Genomic DNA, 27,131 nt, shown 5'->3' with positions numbered 1-27,131 from the left:
AGGAGGCGCCGGGCGGGGCCAGTGGCTTCAGCGGCCCGTGGCGAGGCGGGCATCGGAGCCGAGCAGAACCGCCTCGGGAGGGCGCTCTGAGCACAAGCGAAGCGCCTCGCTTCAGGCTGTCACCTGCGGGCGGAGGGGCGGGATGCTCGCCCGGCCTCCGGCAGGCAGCGAAACGGCCGGAGCCGGTCCTGGAGGGCGAGGTTGCTTGGCCGGGCCTGGCGCCCGCCTTCCCCTCGGTGGACGGACCCGCCGGGTGCTCTGCAGGGGCCGCGGGCGGGCCTTCGGGAGGCCGCCCGGGAGCCAGCCTGGCCCGGTTTCCCCGGCGATCCCCGCGGCTGCGCTGCAGCGGCCCGTGACTGAGTCCAGGCTCCGGAGACACCCGGCGCCTCTCGCCTGCCCGCGCAGGAGCCGCCGCCGCTGCTCACAGGGGCCCCCGAGGCTTGGCCGTTCCGCAGCCGGGTGGCCCGGGGCTCCGGGCGAGAGGGGGCGCCGGCGTTGCAGACCGGGTGGCCCTCTGTCCATGCGCAGGCGCGCCCTCTTCTGGTCAAGCGCAGTGGCGGCCGCTTCCCCTGCGCCCAACGCCCCTCCCGCCGGCCTCCGCCTCCGCCCCCTCCCAGCCCGCCAGCGACGGCGGCCCCGCCCCGTCGCCAGGGCGGTCGTCAGGGCGGCTGCGCGGCCCGCCCCTCTCGCGAGACTTGGAGGCCGGTTGCCTGGAGACGCGGCGGCCGAGCGTCTCTCTCCCGCGGCGTCATGGTGAGGCTGGCTCCGCCGGCGGGGCGCCTCGGCCGGGGACTGCGGCGGGATGCCGGGCCGCGGGGCTCCGGGCGGGGGGCTGCCGCCGTGCAGGGGGACCCACCGCGGCTCTCCTCGCCCCTCCCGTAGGCGCCCAAGAAGAAGGCGGAGAAGAAGGGCGGCGGCGGCGGCGGCGGCGGCGGCAAGAAGGGCAAAGGCGCCAAAGGGCCGGCGGTGGTGGACGCGCTGCCCCCCGACGGCATGTCCAAGGAGCAGGTGGGGCCGCCGGGGCCGGGCTGGGGGTCTTCCCGCGGGGGCCGGCGCGGCCGGGGTCCCTGCTGGGCTGAGCCTGCCGGGCCTCTTGCAGCTGGAGGAGCACATGGGCCGCATCCGGGAGGAGCTGGACCGCGAGCGGGAGGAGCGCAACTACTTCCAGCTGGAGCGCGACAAGATCCACACCTTCTGGGAAATCACCCGGCGGCAGCTGGACGAGAAGAAGGCCGAGCTGCGCAACAAGGACCGGGAGATGGAGGAGGCGGAGGAGCGGCACCAAGTGGAGATCAAGGTCGGGGTCGCCCTCCCCCCCAAACCTGGGCCTTCCCTGCGGGGTTCCTGTCCCCCGAACGTTCCCGCTGCTCCTCCCCCAGGTGTACAAGCAGAAGGTGAAGCACCTGCTCTACGAGCACCAGAACAACCTGACGGAGCTGAAGGCGGAGGGCACGGTGGCCATGAAGCTGGCGCAGAAGGACCACCGGTCTCAGGAGACGGAGCTGCGCAAAGACATGCGCACCCTGAAGGTGGAGCTGAAGGAGCAGGAGCTGGCCAACGAGATGGTGGTGAAGAACCTCCGCCTGGTAAGACCTGCTTGGCCCAAAGCCCCCACCCCACCCCCACCCCAGCAAGCAAGCCAGCCTCGCCTCAGCTGAGCAGCAGCACTGCTGTCTTAACAGAAACAGCAGGAAGACCTGACACACCTGCGGAACGACTTTGAGAGGCAAGTGAAAGGTCAGTCTCGGGACTCGGCAGGGCCGTGGCTTGGTCTCTCAGGCAAGCCTAGAAGTCCGTAAGCGCTGCTTCCTAGCAGGCAGCGGGAATGCTTGCGGCTGCAGAGTCTGGCTTTCTCCTGCGTCTCCAAAGCCAGAAAGCAGGGGCCCCTCACCCGCAGCAGTCTGCAAGGGACTTGCGTGCAGGAAAGTTACAGAGACCGCATGCTGCTTTATGGGGGGGTGAGGTTGTCCAGGGCCTTTGGGGATCTCCAGGCTCAGGGGGCACCTGCCCCCTTTCCTCTGCAGCCATCAGCTGAGGATAGACAGGATGACAGTGGAGCCTTCAGCCCAGCCTGGTTGGTGGTGCTTCTGCAGAGATTGAGGCTAAGTACGAGAAGAAGATGCGGGTGCTGCGTGACGAGCTTGACCTGCGCAGGAAGACGGAAATCCACGAGATCGAGGAGAGGAAAAACGGCCAGATCAACACGCTGATGAAGAATCACGAGAAGGCCTTCAGCGACATCAAGAACTACTACAATGATGTCACCCTCAACAACTTGGCCTTGATCAATACCCTCAAGGTAAACGGCAGAGCAGCCTTCTCTGCTGACATCGGCGGAGCCCCTGGACCCCCGTGTGGGCATGGCTTGGCTGCTCTGACTAGAGGATTCACAGGGGATGGCCCCTTGGTGGGCCAGCCCCTGCTGTAATTGGAAGCTTTGCATTCCTTTATTGGCATGGGGCAGGTGATCCTATGTTTGGAGCTGTTTTTAGAAGTTTATTGGGTATCAGTTGTGTGAAAAATAAAAGTAAGTATTGGTTCAAGAAGAAAAAATAAAAATCCACAGTAGGGCTCCATTGGGAAATGGACCAAAGAACATGCAAGAACTTCGTGTTGTCCTATCACGGTCTTTGTGTGTTCGTGTGGGATCTGAATGGAGCAGGAGCCATTGGAGGGGAAGCAGCAGCCGCTGGCCTTGAAGGTCTGAGATGCTCCCCCTCCTCCAACCCCCTGGAACACAGGAGCAGATGGAGGAGATGAAGAAGAAAGAGGATCACCTGGAGAAGGAAATGGCGGAAGTGCTGTTGCAGAACAAGAGGTTGGCGGATCCGCTGCAGCGAGCCCGGGAGGAGGTCTCCGAGCTGCAGCGGAAGCTGGCGCACTACGAGAAAGACAAGGCCATATTGGCAGTAAGTGCAGGGCCCTTGGCCTTGGGACAGGCATCCAGGCAGCTCGTAGGGCGGCGGGTCGCCGAGGGGACCTAATCATGCCAGCAACCGGAGCTGCTGTGGGCCCTCTTGAAAGTGTCTTAGGGAGAAACAAAGGAAGGGGGGCTGCTTCCTCCTCCTGCTGCTGCTGCTGCTGCTGTTTTCCTGCAGACCACCTGAATGCAGCTCCTGGGCTGTGAGCAGTCGATCGGCCCCTTGAGCTCTTCAGAGTTGGGGCTCTTCAGCGGCATGGCCCAGCAGACGTTGCTATTCACAGGATGACAGTTGAGGGGTGTAAAAAGCCCCGGAGGCCCCCTTTGCGTTCTTACCCTCCTTTTGCGTGGTCTTCATTCCCACAACCCGCAAAGGTCTGAGAGTTCTTCTAAGCCCCCTTTCCCCCCTGCCCCCCCAGAGTATTCGGGCCCGGCTGAAGGTCACAGAGAAAGACCTGAAGGATCTCCAGTGGGAGCATGAAGTGCTGCAGCAAAGATTCAGCAAGGTGAGGGCTGAGGGCCAGCCTCTTCTGCGTGGGGGTGGATCCTGGCATGGGCGGGAGGGAGGGAAAAGCCAGCCTGCTTCCATAAAGAGCCGCAGGAACTCCCCCTCCCACCCCCCACTGCGTGCTGGCACGCTTGGCATAGGTTGAGAACTGCTTGGAGGTAGGTCAACCCTCTGCATTCTCCCGCTCAGCCCCACTTGCCTTCAGGCTCGCGCTTTAGATGCTGAGGACGTTTCCTGCCGTTCTTCCTTCCGCTGATATTTCCCTACCTGCCTTCTGTCTGGGCGCTGGGCCTCCTTAATAACAGGCACACAACCTGATGCTGGAAATCGCTTAGTGCTCTCTGCTGTTGACTTCAGAGGGATGTTGCCTTGCTGACTTGTCTCCACAGGTTCAGGACGAGCGTGATGACCTGTACCAGAAGTTCACCAAAGCCATTAATGAGGTACAGCAGAAAACTGGCTTCAAGAACCTGCTGCTGGAGCGGAAGCTGATTGGCCTCGCCAGCCTCCTGGAGAAGAAGGAAGTGCAGCTGAACGAGGTGTTGGCTGCCTCCAATCTGGATCCCAGCGCTCTCACGGTGGTCACCCACAAGCTGGAGGTACGGGACCCACCCAACCTCTGGAAATCAGATGCAGCTGCCTGAAACGGTACTGCTGGCCAATTTCCAGCCTGGCCAGAAGGTGGAAATCGGTATCTCAGCCACCTGACCCTGTTTAGTGAGCCTCTTAGGCGCTCCAGGCACCGTTGTCGGCGCCAGTAACGGGAGGTGCATCCTAGCAGACCCCTCCCTGGGACCTGCCCTCCCTCCCTCCAGCAGCTGCTTTTGTGGTCAAGCCCTCTGCCTTCTTGTGCTCAGCTGCTGCTCGGCTGCTACTTTCCGGATGCCCGGACTGGATCCGGCGCTGAGCCGCTCAGACCTGCTCTGGGTTGCAGAGCTTTCCTTCCCCCATTTCTTGGGGGCAAGTCAGCCTCACTCTGGCTTCCAAAGCGGAGGGCGCAAGGTGGGGGAAGGGCACGGGAAGGAAAGGTTAGGGACACACACACACACACACACACCGGTCAGCAGCACCACAAAAGCTGCCTTGGAGCTGGTGTCCTGAGTGCGGTTTTAACAGGCCTGTGTTTCTCCTTCGCAGGACGTGCTGGATTCCAAGAACAACGCGATCAAAGACCTCCAGTACGAGCTGGCCAGAGTCTGCAAGGTAAGAGGCGCAAGTGGGAGGAGCCTCGCTGAGGGGCTTGGGGGAGGCCACCCCAGACACTCCCTGCTGCAGCACCAGAGCCAGGGGGCATCCGGAGGTCCTTGGCTGGGGAAGCCGCTTCTGCTTGTCGCATCCATTGAGCCCTGCGGTATTCGGGGTCCTGCTGCCAGGGCGTCTCCCTCTAGACCTGTTGGACTGCAGCCTTTCCAGTTTGGCGGGGAGGGGGAGACAGTGGCCCATGCTTGCAGAGCTGCCTCCTGGGGAAGCCTGGCCGGAGGGCCCCCCCAGCCCAGGCCTGCAGTTGAGAGCACGGGCTGTGCAAGGCAGGCTCCCAAGGGGGGCCCCCAGCTCCTCCTCTGGCCTCTCCCCTCGCAGGCACACAACGACTTGCTGCAAACGTACGAGGCGAAGCTCACCTCCTTCGGGATCCCCTTGGACAACCTGGGCTTCAAACCCCTGGAGACCTCCATGCTGGGACACACCCTTGGGCAGGGCCCTGCAGGATTCGTCTCCACCCCCACCTAGCAGAGCTCTTCAGAAGACGAGACGAGTCAAGCCAATGCTCCTGCAGCTTGGGGGGTCAATGGAGGAAGCCCCCCCCCCCCCAGAAAAGAGACTGGGCTCACCTGCCTGCCTTTTGTATTAAAGTCTGAAGGGCCCTTTTTGTAAATGTCAGACAAACGGCTGAAGCGCAGCAATCTTTGATTTACCCTCGTGACACCCCTTCAAGGTAGATCTTTTATTAGGCACACCCTGAGTAGCGTCACAGCTGGCCTCGGGGGCAGCCCCGTCTGGACGGCCCAGGATCCCACAGCAGCCCCGCCCTGAGGGAAGCCGCAGCTCTGGCACTAGCTCCCCCGGTAGGTTACGTAGGAGTAGGGGCTGAGCAGCAGCGGGACGTGCACCTTCCGTTCGGCCTTTGTGATGGTGAAGACAACCTGCAAAAAGAAAGGTGAAGAATTGCTGGACCTCTGGGGCTCAGCAGGGGGACCTTCCCAGCTGCGGAAGAAAGGCCCCAGGCTGGCAGGGAGGGAGAGGCTGGCCCTTTCCGTTGTTGGTCAGTGGGGGGGGGGGGAGGACAACAGGAGGACCTCCTCCTCCCTCCCTCCCTCCTCCCTCCCTCCTCCCTCCCTCTTGTGCAGCTGAAGCGAAAACTGACCTCCACGTAAGGGTAGAAGCTGCTGAGGCCCTGCTGCTGCCAGTACTCCCCCGTGGCAAAGCGCAGCTTGTAGGTGCCACTCTCCAGCTGCACGGAGGCCAGCGGGCTCTTGTCCATGCGCCCATCCGTGCTGGTCGCGCTGCAATCAGAAGGCAGCCGGGTGAGGCTGTGGGGCGCCCAGCTGGCCAAGGGAGGCGGGGGCTCCCCCATCTCCCCACCTTGTCATGAGCTCCATCCAGGCCTGATTGGAGTCTCGGAGCTGAGAGAGGTGCACGGCCAGGCCAGTGGCAGGGAGGCCAGTGAGCACATTCAGCGCATGGACGCTCAGGGAAGTGTGATGGCCCTCGCCGGAGTTGGCAACCTGGATCCAAGCAGAGAGCCCCCGCGTGAGCTCCTCCCTCCCCGGCAGAGCTTGTTCTCAACCCTCGCGGCCCCCTCCCTGCCTGGGAGGAGGCTGCTGCGGGCCTGCCGAGAGGGGCTGGGGGAATGAAGACTGGGGGTTCATTTTTATCGCTCACATTGACGGTGACGGTGGCCGTGGACGCCGAGAGAATGACCGAGAAGTCAACCTCATTTACTACGGTCACTTGGAGAATATACTGCCTTTGGGTCTCATAATCCAGTTCCTGGAAGGACAGAAGGAGGTAGAAAAGGAGGGTTGACTTGGCCTAAGTGGAACTGCCGGACACTCCAGTGGGATATGGGGCTGGGGACACGCAGGATTCTAGCCCCACACAAGAGGGGCCCACCGCTCACCTTGGCCGTGGTCAAAAGACCATTGTTGGTGTCCGGGTCTGTAGTGATCGCAAAGTTCGCCTCCTCGTCCCTTTCACGATGCTGTACTTGGCTTTCCAAGCTAAGCTATTCTCCTCATCTTTATCACTGACCTTCAGGGTGGCCACCAGGGCCCCCACCTCATTCTCTGGCACAACCGCATTGTACTGAAAGGAGACAGAGCCGTCAGAGGGGAGCAAGGGCCAGTCTCCACCGGGTGGGGGGAGGTCCGACTCAGGGAACGGAGAGCCACAAATCCCGCCCAGCGCCTCTGCAGAGGAAGTGCAGGACACGGCTGGGTGCTTCTGCATGACAGGGAGATGGCCTTCAGGCCCCAGGGCAACCCCAGCATGGCCAAGGGTGGGAGGGGCAGGCTCCCACATTACCATTAAAGGATCGAAGATTGGCGGGTTGTCATTTGCGTCGGTGATGGTGATCACAGCCTTCGCGGTGGTGCTCAAGCCTTCTCCCAGCAGGTCAGTCGCTTGCAGAACTAGCGTGTACTGGGGGATCCTCTGCAAAGAACCAAACACTGCAATTGTCTGTGCGGGTGGGTAGCCCTCACACAGTTCTGCTTCTGCCTGGGCTGCCTTGGAGAGCTAACAATCTCTCCCTTCAGGGCCAAACAAGGATTCTTCCCTGGCTCACTTGGGATTGAAGCAGTAGAAAATGGACGACAGAGATGCAGCCCACCTCCCGATTAATTCCCATCTTAGAAAAGGTTTGCTTGGGCCCCCCCCCAACCTGTCCCAACACCCGGCATTCACCTCTCGGTCCAGACCGGACACAACCACGCTGATCAGGCCTGTTTCGTTACTGATGGTGAACATCTGTTTTTCCGGCTCCGGTTCCTGGCTGAGGATGGAGTAAGTGATGACGCCATTATAGGAGTCTATGGCGTTGTCTGCATCCGTGGCCGTCACTGTCATCACCGACGTCCCTGGGGAAGGAGGGCTGCTTAAAGGGGCTCCCTTGAAACAAGCGCCGGAGTCGAGCATGAGCCCAGCTCCCTCCGCGCCTCCCGGCTGTCACAGAGACTGTCTGCTTAATCCCACAGGGGCATGGCTGGGCGGGCATTGGCCTGAGGGGGCGGTCTGGAGGGCTTCGACAGGACTGTCCTTCCCTGTCCTGGAGGGATTGTGCCTGTGGCACAGAGGGCAGCCACGCAACAGGATCCAGGGTCTTGTGTCCTCACCCAGACTCCCTACCTGGTTTAGCTCCCTCTTCCACGGACCCTTCGAAGACGCTCTGGGTGAACACTGGACGGTTGTCATTCTGGTCGCCAACATTGATGATGATCTCCATGGGGTCCTCTGCTGTCTGGCCATTGGCTAACACCGCGTGGCAAAACATCTGCAGGGGAGAAAGGCCGTTATTCACCAGGGGTGAGAAGAGAAGCCAGAGATGCAGCCAGGCAGCCTCTTTCACAGAGCTCAACAGTCCTTGGCACCCAGCGCTGCCAGCTCTGCAGAGGCTGCCCCGAAGGACAAGGGATGCCCTCGGAAGGCCTGGGACGGGGGTCCCGGGAGCCCCTCAGGCCCCTTGGGGCCACCACGACAGGAGACGGGAACTTTTCTTGGACAGGAATAAACAGAGTCGCCTGCTTCTAAACGGGGTTCCTTCGCGGGCTTTCTGGTAGGGACGAAACCCCTCTGCCACCCAAAAGGGACCCAGCTGTCCTGGCATCCTGGAGGACGCAATGACCTTTGCCCTCCCACCCAATCCCCATGGCCGATTTCCAGGCGCTCTTCCGCCACCCAGTGCAGCCACCCAAAATTGAAAGCAACATGTATAACCACAGCAGGCCATGTGGACTCACCACGTAGCGGGGAATCCTCTCCCTGTCCAGTGGGCGGGTCACCTTCAGCATGCCGGTTTCTCTCTCGATGATGAAGGTGCCGACCGGAGGGATGTCGGCCCCCTGCCCAGTGATGCTGTAGTAGACGGTGCTTTCTTTGTCTTTGCTGGACTTGATCTGATTGGGGTGGAGATCGGGTCAGGGACCGGGGTGGGCCTGCAGCCCTCCCCACCCTCTGGGGCAGCTGCGTTGCCTGGCCCGGGGCAGAAATGCAGGCCCCGAGCTCCGGCTGAAGTGAGAGCCAAGGGGTTTAGGGCAAATGTGCACCCAGCGCTGCCACAAGCTGCAATGTTTGGGGCCCTGCATTTGTGGGTCATTTGCTGCCTAACTTTAAAAGGTGCAAGAGAATCCCAGCAGAAGCAAAGTCCTTACCTGCCCCAGGTTCTTGGGGAAAGGGCCCCTCTCATTCTCAGAGCAAAGAATCGGAGGGATGACCCAGTCTCTCTTCTGCCGCCTCAGGCCAGGCCCAGATCCTTGGAAGAGCAGCACCTCCCCCTGAGCAGACGGACCCTCCTGCGAAGAAAGACGGGGCTCTCTGGTTCCCTCTTGAGTAAGGGAAAGCAGAGGAAGAGGCTGCCCCCTGGAAATGCCTGTGCCCAAGCCAGCGGAGAGACTCTGCCCCAAGGCTTCCTGCTCTGGGGCTACAGCTAAAATGGGGAGCAGCCTAAACTCCCCCCAGGCTGTCCTATGCCAACCTCCCCTCTCCTGTCCCCACAACCTTTGGGGGCCCTTTTTCTTCTTTGAAGCAGCACCGCGAAATAGAGAAACCTCCGAGGGGTGGAATGAACGGGGGCTTTCCACAAAGCGTTGGCTTCTTGCGGTCCTGCAGGGATTCCTCCAGCTGGAATTGCCCATCTGACCTCTGGGTCTCTGCCCTTCAAGTGCTGCCACAAACAGCCCTTATTCTCTTCCACTTGTGTTTACAAAGAATTGTTGCTTCTAAGCTTTAATTTCATAAAGCAAGTCATTCAGTTAATTGGGACTTTTTCCTAGGTAAGTCCGAAAAGAGCAGCATGGACTTGATTGGGGGAGGGGGGAGGCTTCCTTCTGAGAGGCAGAATGAGTAAAAGAGGAGGTGGGATTATGGAGTCCAGACTTCACCTAAGAAAGGCTCCCCTTCCCCGGGCCCGTTAAGAGGAATGGACCCTTTTGTAGCAAGGGTCACGCTTGACTCGTGGGCAACCTTTTGGCCTCAGGACTGCATCCCTGTTTCTCTCTGTTCACTCCAACGCACCACACGGCCTGCTTTCACATCAGAGAGAAGCTGTGACAAAGCTTTGTGTAACCCAAGAGTGCCCTCTAAAGCATCTGACAAATTACTAAGGGAATTCAGGCTATTTTGCCCCAGAAAGCTGCCTATTTAATTTAAGCCTATTTATATACGTAGTGGCACAATAATGAAAATTAGCTGTCATCTTTATCAGCCACTGAAAGCTTTTGGGAATGCGGGATGGTCCACTTGTGAGCTGGCTCCAGAATATCCGTGTTCCTTCTCTGGTCTTCCCAAGGATGCTGGCGATCACTCGGCCTCTCTGGTCTGTGAAACTGAATAGCCCACAGGAAAAAAGTGCAGCGTGCACTTACCTAAACAGAAGTCCGAGATAACTATTTCCAACCACCACCCCTGCAGTGAATTCTGAACTGGGCTAAAAGCAAGACCATCTTTCAGCAGATAATAATACAAAGATAACTGGCTTGGTTAGGCTGACTTGGAAGTCTGTATAGATGATTGTCGTCTTCCTCATTTTTCCTCTGTTTGTCTTTCCCAATGTAGAACTTTTTATGTTTAGAGATTTGGTTCTCTTAAAGGGGATGTGTGTGTGTGACTGTGATTGTGGAGGTAATCTTTGTGATTCAGGTTTATTGGTTTCCACCTTCCTGGACTTTGAGCAAGAAAGCAGTTTCTGTTCTTCTTTCCTGGTGGAAGGTCAAAGACACCCCAGGAAAGAGAGATCAGGAAGTTCTGCTTGACTGGGGACAATCTATCGCATGTTTTTTTCTTGCAGAAAGAACTCCTCTCCCAGCTGAAAATTACCCCCCCCCCCCATGCATAGATGAAACATCTCAGCAGGGACACACGATCCATGGATGGAGGGGGAGGAAAGCATTTCCCACCGTTGCATATCCTTCCTCTTGATTTCATTGTAGCTCTTGAAGTAGCTAGGCCAGACCACTCTTCGCACCTGAAAAGTGGAGGGACCCTGTTCCAACCCTGGTCTGGGCCACTTAACAGGTCTGTAGTGGTTTCTTCCCTGAGGCTGTGTGTTTGCAGTGCATGGAAAATATCTCCTGTGTAAAGTTTAAAGTTTCCTGCCCCTGCTTCACCCTTAGGAAACCCTCTGTTTGTTTTAAAGGAGAGAAACACATCAGGCTATGGGTGCATATTTTCAGTCCACGCCTGGCCCTGCAGTTGATGGGGCACTGGGCTGTGGGCCTTCAGGGAGGAAGGTTGAAGAATAATTCGCTTGGCAAACACAGCAGCTTAGCCCCCTCCCCCGAACCTTCTGCTGTTGCCTCGGAGGTTGCCCTGTGGAGTCCTGGCTTTCTTTCTTGGGAAGGGGGACCAGCGTTGGTCCTGCCAGCCCTTCTGGAATGATTCCGTGAAAGCTTTCTTGGTGGCGAGGCTGCTGCCCAGCAATGACCCTATGCTAGAGTTTGAATCTTAGTGCCCGGAGCTCCTCTCAAGGTTTTGTAATGAAGGAACGGGTGGTCTTTGCAGGCAGGGTCTCGATTAAACCCACCGCGTGGCTGGCCTTTTCTTTCCAAGCAGCAGAACATCAACCTCTGGGCTCCCCGGAGTTGGCGCTTGGAACCTGCTGCCTGGAGATGCAGGTCTTCCCCATCCTTATGGAGTCTCTCCTGCTCCATTTCTTTCCCCAGAGAGCCAGGTGGGGAAGATGGTGGATCTGGCCTGCTCTGCCACTACTACAGGTGAGCCAGTCTGCTGACTTTACAGCCAGACTTCCCCAAACTCTGTTGCTGGTGAGGGGGCAGTTTGGGGTGAACGGAACCGCAACTCCATGTTAGCTCATTGATGTCCCCTTCTCCAGCCCCAGCATCTTCCCTCAGTAGGGCTTCTCAGAGAGTTCCAAAGCCCATTTCTGCTTCTGATGCTCTCCTGCTGCCGCCTGTGCTGGCTGGGAGGGACCGGTGGAAACTGAAGTCCAAGATCGCCAGAGGGACGGTCAGTCCAGGAGCAAAACCCATTTCTGCACTCGGACATTCCCCAGTAGCTGCGCCATCTGTCTCCCTGCTCCCTGCCGGCATCCCACCCACCACAGCAAGCCTACCTGAAGGAGGAAGGTGAGGCCAAGCAGCAGCATGATCCCCAGGCAGCCCATCGTCCTCTTCCTCTGCCCTCGTTGTGGCCAAGTGGCTCGCAGGTGGGTATTAATTGCAGGGCAAAGTCCCTGCTTGCATGAGCAGTTTCGCTGAGAAGATAAGCCAGGGCCGAGTGCCAGTCCGCATCCTTTGGATGGGAGGAAGAGACACCCAGAGAACGCCTCTTGCCCAGGGGGGCTGTGGCCGACCTTGGGCAGAGGTTCTGGAGTGCCCTGCCGGTGGGAGGCCGCCTCCCAGGGTCAGGTGGTGGCGCTTGGACGTTAACGAAGGCAGGCGCCCCATTGCCAGTTTCAAAGGCAGGCTGCTGTGGGATCCTGTCAGGTGGTCTCTTTCCGCTTCTCCCAAAGGCGCTTTTTCTAGAAGGCAACCGGAGTTTCTTGGGGTTTTTTTTCCCTTTGAAAACATTTCGCTTCTAGTCCAAGAAGCTTCTTCCATTCCGTTCATTTTTTATTTTTTATTTTTTTGGAAAAAGCACCTCTGGGACAACCATGCCTGGATGAAGGAGACTTTCTGACCCCTTGTTTGCCTGCTCTAGAGATAGAGAGGCCTCCCCCTCCCCCTCCCCTCCCTTGTTGGGCCGGCAGAATAGAAATCTGGGCCTGGTGGAACAGCAGCTACAAATAAGGGAGATGCCACCAGAGGGCGCTCTCAGAGCATCCTGCCTGCTTCCCCTCCGGAAGGCCCACTTGAGGTTTTTAATTGAAGGAAACCCCAAAATGAGGGGTTTCTACTCCCACCGAGAGGAAGGTTGGATAGCAGCCAAAGAAGGAGAACTATTGACATACCTGCTAACTTGGGGGATTCAAAGGCACAAGACCTAGGGCCTACAAGTGTGTGTGTGTGTGTGTGTGTAGCATGCAGGACAATTGCCTTTTAGCTGATTGGCTTTTAAGAGCAGCTTTACTCCTGATCAATACATGGACTAAGTCAAGGTCAGGAGGCTGCTGACTGCAGATCTCCCAGAGGCCCAGAGGCCATGCGCGGGCGGGGGGGGCGCTTTCTGTTCTGGCGTCCCTCTGGGCCTTGACCGGGTCCCCTTCTGTGTTGCTAAGGCAGCAGGCGAGAGGCCCAGTGGGGGAGGAAGGCTCTGAGACAGAAGTTGCAGAAGGCTGTTGTTGCAGCATGTCAGAGTGTGTGTACACCCAGTGCCTCATCAAAGGAGAGAGGGGACAAGCCTGGATCTGCTAGCTTACTTTGGGAAGGCTTTGGGAGTGCTGCACCTCAGCACCCCCCCCACCCCATGGAGGCTCTCCTCACGGTCTCTGCCTGGCTGAATAAGACTGTGTGTGTGTGTGTGTGTGTGTGTGTGGCTTGTGGGATCCTGCCAGCTCAGAGCTCGCTGAGCCAGAATTTGCCCGAGGAAGCCTGCAGACTTTTTTCCTTGGAAGGGCTGCAGCTTCTATTGCCCAAACTTTCCTTTCCTTTAGACTTAGTGACCCTGCCCCGCCCCCCATCCCACCTGACTGGCCTTTGCGAATGTAATCTGGATCCTCTTCGCTCCTTTCCAGGGCCTCTAGGGAGCCGCAGCTTTGCACACACCATTATGCAATTCAGGCCTCTTTCCCACAACAGCCCCCTTCCCCAAGTGCCTCTGAAGAGTCAGGCTCCACCCTGAGGGGATTTCAAGCAGCACCTGAGAAAATGCCTTGTGGTAGGTCCCTGGGAAGTCCGATTTGGGGCTCCCAGAGAAGCTTGGGGGTGCTGGGCTGAGGGAGGAGTGGGGGGGGGGACGACCCAGAAGGGCAAGGGGAAGACTTGCTTGTGTCTGTGCACCCACAAGCACACTTTTTTTTTGGTCCGGACTGTAAATCCTTTTGTACAAACAAGGCAGGCAGGATATACATTCACTCATAGACTTCAAATGCATTGCAAATAACATAAAACAGTGTTTTTCACTCTCCAGGATTGTTTTAGCTCCGTGACTGAAAAGTTTAATATGTTTTATACATTAATATATCAAAATGGCATTTAACATATCTCTGACGTTCCCATTTTTAAAATACTAATTGTAGTTTTTAGTTGTTTAGGTCCTGCCTCCTGCCCATTACCTAATGGGGTGCAAAAAAGTCACACCTTCACCCCCACCAGATTCCCTGAAAGAACCTCAGCTGCCCCCACACCTGCCCCGCTTGATGGGGCAGCGGCTCCTGTTTCAGGGTTGGTGGAAACCCACCAAGGGAGCCACTTCGGCACAAGGGGCAGAAGTGGGCGCCGCCCGCTTCCTTGGTGGCCAGAACCGGACTGGTTGTGGGGGAACCAGCTGGGCAGGCTGTGAAATGGGGAGGACCTTCGGCAAGGCATGCGACGCTCCGCGGCTCCCCGCCTCTCGGGGGTCTCGCCGTTGCCCTGCCTGCTGCCCCCTCCGCTCCCTGCCCTTCGTCTCCTCGCCGCGCCGCCGAGGTTGCGGGAAGAGGCCGGCTGGGGGCCAAAAGGCGGAGCGGCCCTGGGGTGCCGAAAAGGGGACCCCACCCGATCTACGACCACAGCTGCGGGCTTGGCCGCTCTTGCCTCCTTTCGGTCGGGGACCGGCTTTGCCGCGAGCGGCTGATGGGCCCCGAGACCGCGGGAATCGCCTCCGTCGGGCTCGACCAAAGGAGCGGAGGGGCTCTCGGAGCTCAGCTTCAGCGGGCGGACCCCTCCGGCGAGCGCTTCGCCTGGCAGGCCCGGCCGATCCCTGCGCCCTGGCGGAAGGGGAGAGGGGAGGGGGCGGCGGCGGGGGGCGGGCCAGCTGGAGCCCCGCCCGCAGAGCCTCACCTGGCGCGGCGCCTTTAAAGGCCTGGCAGGGCAGGCGGAGCCCATTCCGCGAGCGGGGGCGCGAGAGGGGCTGCTGCTGCTGCTGCCCCCGGGCGTCCCTCTCCTCGACGGCGGCGATGGGCTGGCGGCGGGCTGCGCGCCTCCTGCCCCTGGCCTTCCTCGTCCTCCTCCAGGTGAGCGCCTCCCCGGACCCTCCTTCCCGCCGCCGCCGCCTTGTCGGTTCGACGCCGCCCGGCTCTCGCGGGGCTCAGTGGCACCCGGGGAGGAGGGGGCGCAGGCCTGAGGCCGCCCATTCTCTCCCGCGCAGGTGGACCGCCGCCTGGCCGCCTGGTTGCCCCCGTGTCGCTCCGGCTTCGTCTCGCAGCGCTCCGGCTTCGCGGTGCCCGACGGGCGGCTGACGGCGGGCCAGGTCTTGAGCGAAGGTAAGCCCGAGGCGCATCCTCTTCGTCCTGGCTGCCCCTCCCCGGGAGCCGAGCCCCTCCGGAGGCCCCTTCGTCCCACCTTCGGCTCCTTCTCTCCCGCGGGGCCTCGGCTGGCTTGAGGCGGGAAGCGCTGCCGCTCTCGTGGGCCAGGTACGTGACCCGGGCGGGCAGCGGTTGGGCGGGAGTCCCTGGGGGCTTTTCCTCCCCCTCCCGCCTTCGCCCGCTGCTCTCCCCTTCCTTCGCTGGACGCCCGTCGAGCGGGGAGGCGGCCCGAGTTCAATTCCAGGCCGAGCCTGCCCTTGGAGGGGTTGTGGCTGCGGCTCCTTTTCCGAACTTTTCATCCACTTTGCGCCCAAAGCTCCGCCGCGAATCGAGCCGTCTCGAGGGGTCGCAGGAGATCCCGAATCCTTCAGGGCTAAACGCCGATGAACTTCGAGAGTGAAGGATTTACATTCGGGATCCCTCGGGATCTCTCAATCCATCGGTTGCTCGATCGCGATTGTTCCATGGAAAGTTCTCCCGGGATCTAGCGTGGGGGGAGGGGGGAGGGGGCTGGCGCAGAGGGAGGGGCCTCCTCCGCTTTGCCTTTTGCTGGTCCTAACTTGTTTAAGTCACACAGCGCCCCCCCCCCTTGAAGGGGGTGCAGTTAAAAGCAAGAGACATAATTGCTCCTGCTGCAACAATAAGGGAGACAGCAGGGATGGAAGCGCGGCTCCCACCCCCATTTGAATCGGCGGCCTGTGAGTGGGGAGAAGCTGGGGGCTTGCAGAACCGAGGCCTTTGCCCCAGCGTCAATCCCACCCAATGCCTCCTCAGCCCCTTTCCTCCTGGCCCAGGGGAGGGTATTGTCTGAGAGCCGCCCCCCCGCAGCTCCCGGAAGGGGCCGTTGTTGTGCAAAACGGGCCCATTGTGCCCCAAACAGAGGCTGGTCTGTCTCTGCTTCAGCACTGGGTCCTGCCAGGCATCCCGGAACTCCCTCTGCACCAGCCCCTTCCGTCCTGCAGCCCAGAGCCGCCCTGATCTCCCCAAGGCCTGGCAGGAGGACTTTGGTGGTGGGGGGGAGGGGGAACTTCTGCCTCACCCAAGATTTGGAAGCAGCCTGGGCTTCCCCCCACTCCCGCGTTGCCTGTGAAGCCCAGTGTGCCTGCTCCACAAAGCTAGTGGCTCCTTATGGTCAGATCCTGGCCCTTTGGAAGGGAAGGAGGAAGAGGTTCCTGCCCCCCAGTTATTCCCCCCGTAATTGCACTCTCCCCAGTGAGGGACTCTGGTTGTCCCTGCAGACTGAAGGCTCTCTCCCTCTCAGGCTGGGTGCTCTCCCGTTGCTGCCCACGCGGACGAGGACACGGCTCTGGGCATCCATGCCCCCCGCCCCTTGTTTCTGTTCTGCTCTCTGCTGCTTTGGGGAAGAAGAGACGGGTGCAATTCCCGGAGTTCTGCCCTCTTAGGCAGGCAGCTGCTTTCAACGCTGAGGCAAAACTGGGGGGGCTGGATTCAGAGGTCGGGGACTGGCATGGGGAGTGTGGTCTTTCTCCGCTGAGGATTAGCCCTGGGGGTGGCCCTCGCAGAGGGTGGGGGGCTCTTCCAGACGCTCCTTCCAGCAGTTGAGAGCGATTATGGGGCACCAAGTCCTCGTGAACTGTTGATGGCCACTAGATACCCAGGTAGTTCAGTCCCTGAGCCACCCTGAGTTGTGAGTGTGGTGCATTTTTTCACTGCGACTTTTGCTCCCAAATGTCCTTGCAGTCTGTCAAGGTGTTTGTGCTCTCTGTCGGGCCAGAGGTCAGTGGGCCATTCCTGCACCCCCTCCCCACTAAATAAGCCTGGTGTTTACTGAAACATTTAGAGACAATCCCCCCCCCAGTGGGTGTGTTTTCCTCACCTTTTGGGCAGCTTGGCCCTGTGAGGGAGGGGCCTTGAGATGCAATAAGAGCTGTTGCCTTGCAGGGACACTGCAGCCCCCCCCCCCGCCAAGCTTAGGGGGAGGGGGAGCGCACCGTTTCCCTCCACCCCCCACCAATAGGAGGTGTCCTTGGCCAGGAGGGGAGCAGCCGCCCTTTGATGGGGGAGGGAAGAGGCCGCTCTGAATGGCGACCAGGGCACGCCAGGGAAGTGAGTGGCCAGCCGGCTTCTCCTTGAGCTGGGAGCAGCCGGCAGTGAAGTGCGACCCTGGCTGTGTGCGCACACTCTGCAGGCCAAGAGGCCAGGCCTGGGCTGGTCTCTGCTCCTGGGAAGGAAGGCCTCCACTAATGGTCCTGGGACGCTGCTCATGGATGCCAAATGGGCCCGATCCCTCGAAGTGGGGAGGGGCGCTCTGAGCTCCTCCTGCTTCATGGGCCGAGGGCCAGTTCTCCCCAGTGGAGCCTGCTGGCCAGAGGGGCCTTCCTGCATGGCTGCAAACTGGAGTGGTGTGTGTGTGGGGGTGCTTCCGGTGTCCTGAGGGGGCCTTGGCTATTCAGGACCATCAGCCGCCTTGCGGATTGTCTCTTGGGGCAACCTCGCAACGTCCCAAGACAGGCAGAGGGTGTGCTGTGGCCTCACACGGGGTGGGGTGGGGGGTTGTTCCCTGGAGCCAGTCATGCTGGGGGGAGGGGGAGGTTTCCAAAGTCAGCTGTGCTCTCGGGACCTCGAATTGGAAGGTTTCCTTTAGATCTTGCTCTGGACAGGAGTCTGGAGAAATGGAGAGGATGGAGCCTCTCAGGGAGGCCTCCGTTGGAGGGAGACCCTCATTTCACTGGGGGGCGGGAGCAACGCAGCACCTGCTCAGCATCTTTTCTAAAGCCCCCGAAGGCCAGACAAGGAAGGATGGAGGGGAACCGGACAAGGAGGGATTCAACCTGGAACTAAGGAGAAACTTTCTGACAGGGAGAACAATCAACCCATGGAAGAGAAGTTGCCTTCAGAGGTGGTGGGGTTTCATCCCTTGAGACTTTCAAGAAGAGGCTGGACTGGCATCTGTCAGAAATGGTGTAGGGTCTCCTGCTTGGGGGGTTGGACTAGATGACCTACAAGGTCCCTTCCCACTCTGCCATCTTTGTGGCTGAGGCAAGCAGAGGGCGGCTTTCTCAGCATTTCACATACCATGGTGGGGGGTCTTCTTTCTTCAAGCCCCCCAGAGAAGCCCCCATTGCTGCTGCTGCTGCTCTCAACCCGCCAGCTGCTCACGGCGGGGGCCAGTCGGGGCTGCGTCTTTGGTGTGCTGGGCTCTGTTGCTGGTCGGGGGAGCTGCTTAAGGGTGGGGCGGCCTGGGTTGCTTGGACTGCTCTGCCCCGAGTCCTGAACGAGGCTGGGAGGGGGGTTCTGCTGAAGGCAGTGCTTCCTTTCTCTCTCTTGGACCCTGTGAAGTCTCTGGGGAAGGGCCCTGTAGCAGGCAAGGCTAGAAGTGCCTTTCTCCTGCCAGCTAAGGGGGCGGTAGCTTTCCTTGGGGGGGACGCTGAGGCCAGGCTGGAGCAAGCTGCTCCTGGGTGGTTTCCTTTTAGGGGGGAGCAAAACCCAGGAAACGACGGGTGCTGCTCTGGGGCAGCTGCCTCGCGGAGGGCTCACCCTGACAACGAGGCCCTGCGTGAGCCAAGCCTGGGCAGTTGAAGAGGAGAGGCCGGAGCCTCAAGGCCAGAGAAGGGCCTTATCTGGACCCCCTCCCCCTCCGCTCCGTCCCTCTGGGTAAGCAGTCCAAGGACTGGAAGTGCCAATCCATTAAAGGGCAAACAAGATCCCAGACCCAGATGGGGGGGGGGGCTGCCCCAGAAGGCTTCTCGACTCTCCCCCAACCCTCAGTTGGGCAACCACCTGCAGAGGGAGGGGAGGGGCTCCTGCTGGCCGGAGAGCCTCCCTCTGCTGGTGCCATTTACAGTGGGGAAGGGGATGTTTGGACAGGTTTTCCTAATCTGCTGGCTTTCCTCTCCCCTCCAGTCAGCTCCATCAGTTGCCCGGGAGGGGAGCCAGTTCTGGGCAGCCCCAACCTCCAAGTGCTGGCGGATGGAGAGTTGGTGGCGGTGCGGCAAGCGCGGGAGAGGCCTTTCAGGGTGCATGCCGGAGATTCCAGGGGGATCCCGTCATCGGCCTCCGTTGTCCTGCAGAACAAAGGCCCCCCTTCTTCGCAGGTGAGCCGCTTCTGCCCTCAGGGGAGCACAGGTGGCAGGGGCGCCATGGCAACCTCCCTGCCTCCCTGGCGGTTGCAGTGGAAACTCTGCTAATGGAGCACTGGGGCTCTGCGCAGGCAGGTGGAATGTGGGGAGGGGGGTGTCACTCCCCTGCAAGGAGGGAGGCTTTCACCCGACCTAGGGGAGAGGACTGCAGGTGCGCTGGGCCCAAGGAGTCGATCCAAATGGTACATCCGCATTGAAGCTTCCAGTATTGTGTAGCCCTCTGGCTGTTGTTGGACTACAATTCTCAGCATCCCCAGCCAGCAGAGCTAATTATAAGGCAGGCTGGTGTGGGGAGTGTGTGAATTCAGTAGCATCTGTAGGGCAACAGTAGCAACACTATTATAGCATGTGGATTTTGAGCAAAGTCACATGAAAGAAAAATCCTCCTAAGTTCCTGGACTTCATCCAAGGCTTCATTTCTCAAACGAATCACAACAATGGATGACCAAATAAATGTTCCTAAAGTGGAGGGATTGTTCAATGAAACTCTCTTTTTTGCATCTTCAACTGCAAAGAAATTCACATTTTTCACAGAATAACAATAATTGTTAGATTCATCCCGGCTTCCTGTCTCCGCTTTTTGAAAACCCCTTTAAAAAGGAAATGGTTCTAAATATGCTATTAAAATGGCTTTATATGCTGTCCCTCAGTCCAAGGTGAATTCTTAGCTTGAAGTCATTCTAAAAAGTGCACGGAAGGCGGGAATTCCCAGCTCAAGGAGAACGTTTAACGTTCATACTTTCATCCTTGGCTTTTGGCATTTTCTTGTCCACCCCCTTCTTCTGGTGTAGCTCAAGTTGGGGCGCCTGGCCAGCTGAGCTCAGAGAGGCCACGGGCTACCCGGTCAGCCTCTGCAAGCCACGGCTGGAGACCCATAGTCCTTGGGCAGAGGGGCGATGCTGGCCTTCTGGGCCAGGGGGCTTCTGGTTGGGTCTTGTCTGCTGCATCCTCAGAACGGCCCTCCCTCCCATGGGACACCCCCCCCCGCATAACCCGCCGGAGCTGTTCTTTCAGGAGGAACCGGCGCCGGCCAAGCCGGTGGGATGGCCGGAGTTCCCATCGACCCTGAAGAGGCGGAAGAGAGATTGGGTCATCCCCCCGATCAGAATGCCGGAGAACGAGAGAGGCCCCTTCCCCAAAAAGTTGGTCCAGGTGGGTGGAGTCCAGGAGGGAGGGTCTGGCCTGCCCACCAAGGGGGGATGGCTGGAGCTGGCTTTTCTGGGTCCAAAGCCCAGTTGCCCACATCTGCATCGCAGCCCAGCAGTTGAGACAGTGCCAGCTGGGCAGGGCCATTCTCGGGGGGTGTCACTGCCCTGAAGGAGGAAGCTCCCTTTTGGGGGGGGGGCAAGGAGCCTAAGATGCCCCTTCCTTTCCTTGCCCCAGATCAAATCCAACCGGGATAAGGAGACCAAGATCTTCTACAGCATTACTGGGCAGGGGGCCGACACCCCCAGAAGGCGTCTTCATCATCGAGAAGGAGACGGGGTGGATGAAGGTGACGCGGCCTCTGGACAGAGAGAGCATCGAAAAGTACCACGTAGGTGGTCCTGGCTGAAGCTGCGATGGCGGGGGGAATTGGGGCTTCCGGCATTCCAGGCGGTTTCCCTCTTTCTGCAGCTTTTGTCCCACGCGGTCTCTGAGAATGGCAAACCTGTGGAGGAACCCATGGACATCATCGTCACGGTCACCGATCAGAATGACCACAAGCCCGAGTTCACCCAGGAGGTTTTCCGGGGTCTGTCATAGAAGGCGCAACCCTGGTAAAGAGGGGGAGATCTTTTGGGGGGATGGAGGGATTTGGCCCCAGCAGCCGGGAGGGGGAGGGGCGTCCTTAGGATTGTGAAGGTGAATTCGGAAGGGAGTGCGCTGCGTTGCACAAAACGGGGGAGGGAGGGGAGTTATTCCCGGTTGAGCCTGGAGTTGCCTTAAGGGGTCCCGGACTCCCCTGGTCTTTTCTCCTCTACCCTTCAGCCTCCCCAGCCCAGAAGGAAGCCGGGGGAGCCTTTGGTGGGGCTCCTCCCTGTCCCAGGGGGCCGTCTCTGAGGGGAGGTGACTTCAAGCGCTGGGGCAGAGCCCAGGGGGGCATCCAGGCTGACCTCGGGCGGCTTCACCTGGGCGCCTGCCCCCCTTCCCCAGGGACGTCTGTGATGCAGGTGGCGGCCACTGATGCAGACGATGCCATCGAGACCTACAATGGGGTCGTTGCCTACTCCATCCTGAGCCAAGCGCCCCAGGAGCCCCATCCGCAGATGTTTGCCATCAACCGAGCCACGGGGACCATCAGCGTGATTGCCAGCGGCCTGGACCGAGAGGTAAGGGGGGCTGGGGAGGAGAGACCCACCTGCTGCTGCTCCCTGAACTCTTCTCGGGGGCAGCTGGTTGCGGAGGGTCCTTCCTGGGAGAAGGCTGGGCAGCCCAAGCACTAACCGGGGCCTTTCCTCTTCCCAGCGGGTGGGGGGATACACCCTGATCCTGCAGGCGGCAGACTTGGACGGGCTGGGCCTGGCCACCACGGCATCGGCAGTGATAGAAATTACAGATGCCAACGACAACATGCCGGAGTTCACCAAGTCCACGGTAGCTTATGCTGCAGAGGCCGGGAACGGGAGGGCCTTCCTGGGAGCAGAGCGGGGGGCACAGCACAGGCGCTCGGCTCCCTTCCGCTGGCTCACAGCACCAGCTGCAACTGGCAGTTGTGTGAAGCTGCAACTGTGGTCATGACCTGGGAGTGGAGGCCAAGCAAGCCAAGTCGTAGCTTCATATGAGGCTTGAATCTAGATTACGGTTTGCTGCGATAGGTGTGCAGACTTCATAGGGTGCCTGCATAGCTGAGGGGTTTCCACCTGCCCTTGACTGTCCCTCCCTCCCTGCCGACTTGGCTAGATTGAGGCTCTCCCTCTTACACAGCCGGGAGGGCCGATGGCTCCCATATGGGGTGGGTGGGTGGGCAGCAGCAGTGCCTCCCCTCAAGCCCCCTGAGCTGCCAAAGAACCAGGAGGGGGTCCATTATCCTTCAGGCTCTCAATTGGCTGCTTGCCCCTTCCTCAGTATTCAGCAGAGGTGGCGGAGAACAAGGAAGGTGTGGAGGTGGTGAGGCTGGCTGTGACCGACAAGGACGAGCGCCACTCCCCTGCCTGGCGCGCCGTGTACAGCATCGTTCAGGGCAACAGCGGGCAGCTCTTTTCCATCTCGACGGATCCAACGACCAACGAAGGAATCGTGAGAACAGCGAAAGTAGGCACAACCACCAGCTCCCCCCATGCCCAAGCTTGTGCATTTGTGTGTGTGTATGTGTGCGCCAAGAGACTGGAGGGGTGCTGGCTAGGGAATTCTGGGAGTTGAAGTCCATGCAACTCAAAGTTGCCACGGTTGAGAAAGGCCGCTTTCGCCATTGCTGAGGTGGCCGGGTGAGGCTCGTTCCCTCCCTCCCTCCCTCCCCCTCCGTCTGCTGGGCAGCTGTACCTTCTGACTCCTCGGTCTCCTCATGCAGGCTCTGGACTTTGAGGCGAGGAAGCAGTTTGCTCTGCAGGTGGCCGTGGCCAACGAGGTGCCCGTTGCGGTGAAGCTGCCCACCTCCACAGCCACGGTGACCATCAACGTGCAGGATGAGAACGAGGCCCCCGTCTTTGCCCCGCCGGTCCTGAAGGTGACGGTCTCGGAGGGCAGCCCCGTGGGGCAGGAAGTTGGCGCCTACACAGCGCACGACCCAGACACGATGCAGCCCCAGAAAATCAGGTGAGCTGCCTTGCCGAACAGCCGAGGAGGGTTCCCCGCACTGGCCTCAAGAGGAGATGCTTCTGAGGGCCCCTCAGGGCAGAGGGACCCACAGCACCTGCAGCTTCTGGGAAGAGGCTACCTGGGCAGGTGGTGGTGGTGCCATCCCCCAGCAGCACCTCTGGGGCACCAAGGCTCCCATTCGTGGAAAGGAAGGTTGGGGCAGGGAAGAGGAAGGGCCGAATGGAACCCCCCAGGGAAGGGGGGGCAGATTTGAAGAAGGGTCTGTACGGGGGAATTGAAGGAGGCAACAGCAGGCAAGTAGGTTCCTGACCCCCCTGAGGTTGGTCCACAGAAGAACCTCCAGGCTGTTTGCCTGAAGAAGGGCTGCTCCACTGCCCCTTTGCCTTCTCCAGCTCCGCCTTTCTCCCCTGGTCCCAAAAGCCCCACCTCAGAGCCGCCCCCCTTCCTCAGCCCCCATCTGCTTTCCCTTCAGGTACTTGCTGGGGGATGACCCTGCCCAGTGGCTGAATGTCCACCCGGAAACCGGCATCCTCACCGCCAAGGCGCCCCTGGACCGGGAGTCCCCCCTCGTCCAGAACAACACCTACGTGGCCATGGTGCTGGCGGTGGATGATGGTAAACACTGCTGGGAGGATGAGGGAGCCCCCCCCCCACTCATGGCTGGGGAATGAAGGGCTCCTTTGTGGAGCTGCGTGGCGGTGGCTGCTTGAGGGCTGCCCACGTGAGGGACACAGGGTGCCTGGCTGCGGAGGCTGCCTGGTCATGGGAACCAGCCTGCCGGAGGGCGGGGGCAGGTGGTCCCTGCTCCCCAAGAGCCGCTTCCACTGATTCAGACTAAGTTGTGATGCCCGACTGCGCCCCATTCCGTCTGCTGTTTGCCATGGCCAAGGTGGGGGGGGGGACTTGCTGGGCAGACAGAGCAGCCTCCGGAGCCACAGTGGACCGGATGCCTGCGGGAGCCTTGGGGGAGAAATGGGGCAAGACGTGGCAGAGATTGCAGGGTGGGAAGAGGGCAGAAGTGGGGCCTTTGTTCCCCTTCCTTGAGGAAGAGAAACAGCCCCTGTGCCTCTCCGTCATCCGGCTTTTGAGGCTGTTCTGTTTTAAACATGGCTCCCCCCAGGAATCCCCACAGCGACAGGGACAGGGACGCTGCTGCTGACCCTGCTGGACGTGAATGACCACGGCCCCGAGCCCGACCGGCGGAAGTTCACCGTGTGCAACTACGACCCAGCCCCACAACTGCTGCACATCTCGGACAAGGACCTCCCCCCCCATACCTCCCCTTTCCAGGCGGAGCTCCTCCACAACTCGGAGGAGAACTGGGCGGTTGAGATGGACAGCGAAGGTGGGCAGCCTCGGCGTCCTGGGAAATGGGCACTGACCCAACTTCCAGGAAGCTCGACCTCGGCACCCTCCAGCCCTCAGCCCCCCCGCAATCCGCTAGGCGGGTTGGCTGCCAGCAGGAGGGAGGAGAAGGCCTGGGCTGGCCTTGGGTCCCACCGTTTCCTGACTCCTCCAGGGGAGACGGCCGTCCTGAAGCTGCTGAAGCCCTTGAAGCAAGAGGTCTACGACGTCTACCTGCGGCTCCTGGACCAGCAGGGCAAGTCGCACCTGACCATCCTCAGGGCGACCATCTGCGAGTGCCAGGGAGAGGTGGATGCGTGTCCGGAGGGGCAGATGGCTATCGTTGGGGCACCCATCATCCTTGCCATCTTGGGGGCCGTTTTGGCCCTTCTGAGTGAGTGTGCAAAGGCTGCCCGTGGGGGGATGGGGATCCAGGGGTGGGTTCCCCCCAACTGCTAGAGCTGCACATCCACCTGGACGCTCTCTTGTGAGTGGCCACAGCTGGGAGGCAGGCAAGGCCAACAGGTGCAGAGCATGGCCTTCCCTGGCCATGGGAAGGAGCCTTTGGACGATCTTTTCATACCATCCGCATAATACTGAGGACTAGACCCATGGGTTCTTGGGAGAATGGTGGTCGGGTCTTGGGACGGTGGCCTTGTGGGGCCTCCCTGAGCTCTGCTCCCTCCCTCGGCTGCGCCTTCAGCGAGGCGCCCACTGACCTTGGCTGGCTCTGTGTTCCAGTCCTGCTGCTGCTGCTGTTGCTCTTTGCGAGGAGGAGGAAGGTGACGAAGGAGCCGCTGCTGTTGCCGGAGGACGACACCCGGGACAACATCTTCTACTATGGCGAAGAAGGAGGGGGCGAGGAGGACCAGGTGGACCCCCTGGGAAGGGCCGAGCTCCCCTTATGACTGGGCCTGGGGGTCTGCTTTGGGGGAAGGAGCGGGGGGAGCTTCTGGGTGCCCCCTCCGCCTTGGCCAACCGGCTCCTCCTTCCCTGCCTCGAAAGGACTATGACCTCAGCCAGCTGCACAGGGGCCTCGACCCCCGGCCAGAAGTCCTCCTGCGGAACGACGTGGTGCCGACCCCTCAGCCAGCCCCGCAGTATCGCTCCCGCCCTGCAAACCCCGATGAGATCGGCAACTTCATCTGTGAGGTAAGGGAGGCTGGGTGGGCACCTCCTGCCTTGCGGTTGCTGGTCCCTGGGTGGGTTGCCCAGCTGGATCTTCTGCCCCCTGTAAGCAGGCCGAGCCACCCCAGGCCCAGGGTCACCTCTGTGTGTGTGTGTGTGTGTTACGTTTAATAAAGTGAGGGGGACAAGGACTCTAGCATCATCGGCTGAGCCCTGTTTTAAGGCTGGTACTGTAGCTTCTGGGTTCCCAGTAGGGCCCGCCCCCTACGGCACCAAATTTGCAGTGGGGCTCGGGGCTGCCTTCGCCGCTGGCCGGCCCCGTCCAGGTCAGTCGGGATGAGAAGCACCTGAAGTTCCGTCTGTCCCACATGCTTCCTCCTTTCCCTCCCAGAACCTGAAGGCTGCTGACCTGGACCCCACCGCGCCCCCCTACGACTCCCTGCTGGTCTTTGACTACGAGGGTGGGGGCTCAGAGGGGGGCTCCCTCAGCTCCCTCAACTCCTCGGCCTCCGGACAGGACCAGGACTACGACTACCTGCACGAGTGGGGCAGCCGCTTCCAGAAGCTGGCAGACCTCTACGGGGGAGGCGTGGCCGACTAGAGGGCTTCGCCCTGCAGCCAAGCTGGGCTGGCGGGCGGTGCATGGTCACCCTGACCCGCAGGCCACGTGGGAAGCAGAAGGCGCTGCTGTGGACTCTGGGGGGCTCCAGGAGACGGACCTTCGGCCATCTTCACAGCAGGGCAGCTACGTCCTGGGCAGAGGTGTCTCCGGAGGGGCTCCGTCCTGCCAGAGGGGGCCTGGCTGCAGGTCGCGAACTCTCCGCCCTGCGCCTCCATCTGGGGCTGTCCTGCTGCAGGTGCTGCCCAAGATGGGCCTGGCGGGGGGGGGGGCCTGCCGGATGATGGACCCCTCAGCCTTTTTCACCTTCTCTGCTCTTTTGTATTGTAGCTCAGTTAGGGCCTGAGATTTCTTTTTATAGCATGTGGGAAACAACTTGATGACCTCTAGTGGGCTGGACAATCCGGGTGTAAAGTTTTAATAAAAGCTTTTTAAAAAAAATGCACCACCAACCTGCCTCATGTTTGTTGAGGGAACCAAGGCTGCCCTGGGCCTGAACAGCCGCTCCGTTTAGCTGTTGCCAGCCTTCCCAACACAACCCAGCAACCTGGGTGGGGCAGAGGCTTCCGGCTCCTCCGCTCCCCAAACACCACCTGCCTCCCTCACGTGTCTCCCATTCCCACCGGAAGGCTGCAGCCCTCCCAGCTTCCCCCCTTTCCCGCAGCCTCTCTGGGCTCTGGCCTCCGCATGTTCAGTCCTGCTCTGGGGAGGAAAAGAGGAGCCGGAGCTGCAGCTGTTCTGCCTGCCTGCAGCCAACCGTTCCACTCTCCCCTGGGCCGGGGTCTTTCGCCTGCATCCCAGGCAGCGACTCTTGGGCCTTCCGGGCGCCCTGGCACCCGGGCTCCCACCGCACAGCAGGTGGCAGGGCAGCGCCTGGAAGCTGGAAGCGGCCCTCGCCCTCCCCGGGCTCCTGCGGGCTCTGAGGGCCTTTGGCTGGCCGCCAGCTCCGCACTCGCCCGACCGGTTTTTCCTGCCGCTGCGAGAGGCCCGGGCCGCGGATGGGGCGGCAGCTGCCCGGGGCGAGAGGAGGCTGCAAAGGGGAGGGCAGCTGCCCCACCGCCCTGCCCGGGAATGGATGCCTCGCAACTCCAGACCAAAGAACCGGACAGCTCCGGGGTCGCCTGGGTCGGGCGCCACGCAGATCTGGCCGCTCGGAGGCCATTGCCGCGCAGCCCAGCAGAGGGCCGGGCGGTCAAGCGCTCCCCCGACGGCCCCGGCGC

The 27,131-nt window shown here is 60.5% G+C and overlaps 3 protein-coding genes across 6 annotated transcripts; 2 read left to right on the top strand and 1 right to left on the bottom strand.

Annotated features, from left to right (window-relative positions):
* Nucleotides 1–23: 23 nt before the first annotated feature.
* Nucleotides 24–5,312, top strand: DRC4 (dynein regulatory complex subunit 4). Of its 3 annotated transcripts, none has more exons than XM_026684821.2 (11): nt 24–753; nt 883–1,008; nt 1,100–1,297; nt 1,380–1,586; nt 1,683–1,737; nt 2,094–2,299; nt 2,742–2,909; nt 3,340–3,426; nt 3,818–4,027; nt 4,566–4,631; nt 5,007–5,312. In XM_026684821.2, the coding sequence occupies exons 1-11, from the start codon at nt 751–753 to the stop codon at nt 5,154–5,156; spliced, it is 1,476 nt and encodes a 491-aa protein (XP_026540606.1). In that variant the 5' UTR covers nt 24–750; the 3' UTR covers nt 5,157–5,312. The 3 variants fall into 3 exon arrangements, 2 of the variants coding, with proteins under 2 accessions (XP_026540606.1, XP_087827469.1); XR_015750595.1 differs by having other exon boundaries at nt 660–753; nt 3,818–4,109; XM_087971343.1 differs by lacking the exon at nt 3,340–3,426 and having other exon boundaries at nt 660–753.
* Nucleotides 5,313–5,355: 43 nt separating this feature from the next.
* Nucleotides 5,356–11,789, bottom strand: LOC113423426 (cadherin-1-like). Its single transcript, XM_026684823.2, is given in 12 exon segments — nt 5,356–5,569; nt 5,791–5,929; nt 6,009–6,151; nt 6,309–6,416; nt 6,547–6,618; nt 6,621–6,731; nt 6,951–7,079; nt 7,332–7,504; nt 7,773–7,917; nt 8,384–8,539; nt 8,795–8,935; nt 11,713–11,789. Coding segments are annotated over 12 exon segments (1,458 nt in total). The 5' UTR covers nt 11,764–11,789; the 3' UTR covers nt 5,356–5,479.
* Nucleotides 11,790–14,543: 2,754 nt separating this feature from the next.
* Nucleotides 14,544–26,365, top strand: LOC113423419 (B-cadherin-like). Of its 2 annotated transcripts, XM_087971342.1 has the most exons (16): nt 14,544–14,691; nt 14,826–14,940; nt 18,847–19,037; nt 20,097–20,234; nt 20,466–20,619; nt 20,700–20,819; nt 21,194–21,394; nt 21,531–21,659; nt 22,131–22,316; nt 22,573–22,817; nt 23,293–23,435; nt 23,941–24,165; nt 24,340–24,558; nt 24,906–25,036; nt 25,170–25,316; nt 25,684–26,365. In XM_087971342.1, exons 5-16 carry the CDS (start codon nt 20,572–20,574, stop codon nt 25,891–25,893), a joined length of 2,004 nt encoding a protein of 667 aa, XP_087827468.1. In that variant the 5' UTR covers nt 14,544–14,691; nt 14,826–14,940; nt 18,847–19,037; nt 20,097–20,234; nt 20,466–20,571; the 3' UTR covers nt 25,894–26,365. The 2 variants fall into 2 exon arrangements, with proteins under 2 accessions (XP_087827468.1, XP_087827467.1); XM_087971341.1 differs by lacking the exons at nt 14,544–14,691; nt 14,826–14,940; nt 18,847–19,037; nt 20,097–20,234; nt 20,466–20,619.
* Nucleotides 26,366–27,131: the final 766 nt, after the last annotated feature.

This window comes from Notechis scutatus, chromosome 9, assembly GCF_049901735.1.
Source record: "Notechis scutatus isolate UNSWTSFEM ecotype Mainland chromosome 9, rNotScu1.2, whole genome shotgun sequence".
NCBI classification, from domain to species: Eukaryota; Metazoa; Chordata; class Lepidosauria; order Squamata; family Elapidae; genus Notechis; species Notechis scutatus.
The sequence above is the reverse complement of the archived record's forward strand: the minus strand, read 5'-3'. Positions and strand labels throughout refer to the sequence as shown.

Excerpts from the sequence above, each read along its gene's own strand:
- DRC4 (XM_026684821.2), top strand. Across the intron at positions 2,910-3,339 it reads AAGACAAGGCCATATTGGCA|AGTATTCGGGCCCGGCTGAA; the intron begins GTAAGTGCAGGG and ends CTGCCCCCCCAG. Across the intron at positions 4,632-5,006 it reads AGCTGGCCAGAGTCTGCAAG|GCACACAACGACTTGCTGCA; the intron begins GTAAGAGGCGCA and ends CTCCCCTCGCAG.
- LOC113423419 (XM_087971342.1), top strand. The coding sequence starts at position 20,572 with ATGAAGGTGACGCGGCCTCTGGACAGAGAGAGCATCGAAAAGTACCAC. Across the intron at positions 20,620-20,699 it reads AGAGCATCGAAAAGTACCAC|CTTTTGTCCCACGCGGTCTC; the intron begins GTAGGTGGTCCT and ends CTCTTTCTGCAG. Across the intron at positions 21,660-22,130 it reads CGGAGTTCACCAAGTCCACG|TATTCAGCAGAGGTGGCGGA; the intron begins GTAGCTTATGCT and ends CCCCTTCCTCAG.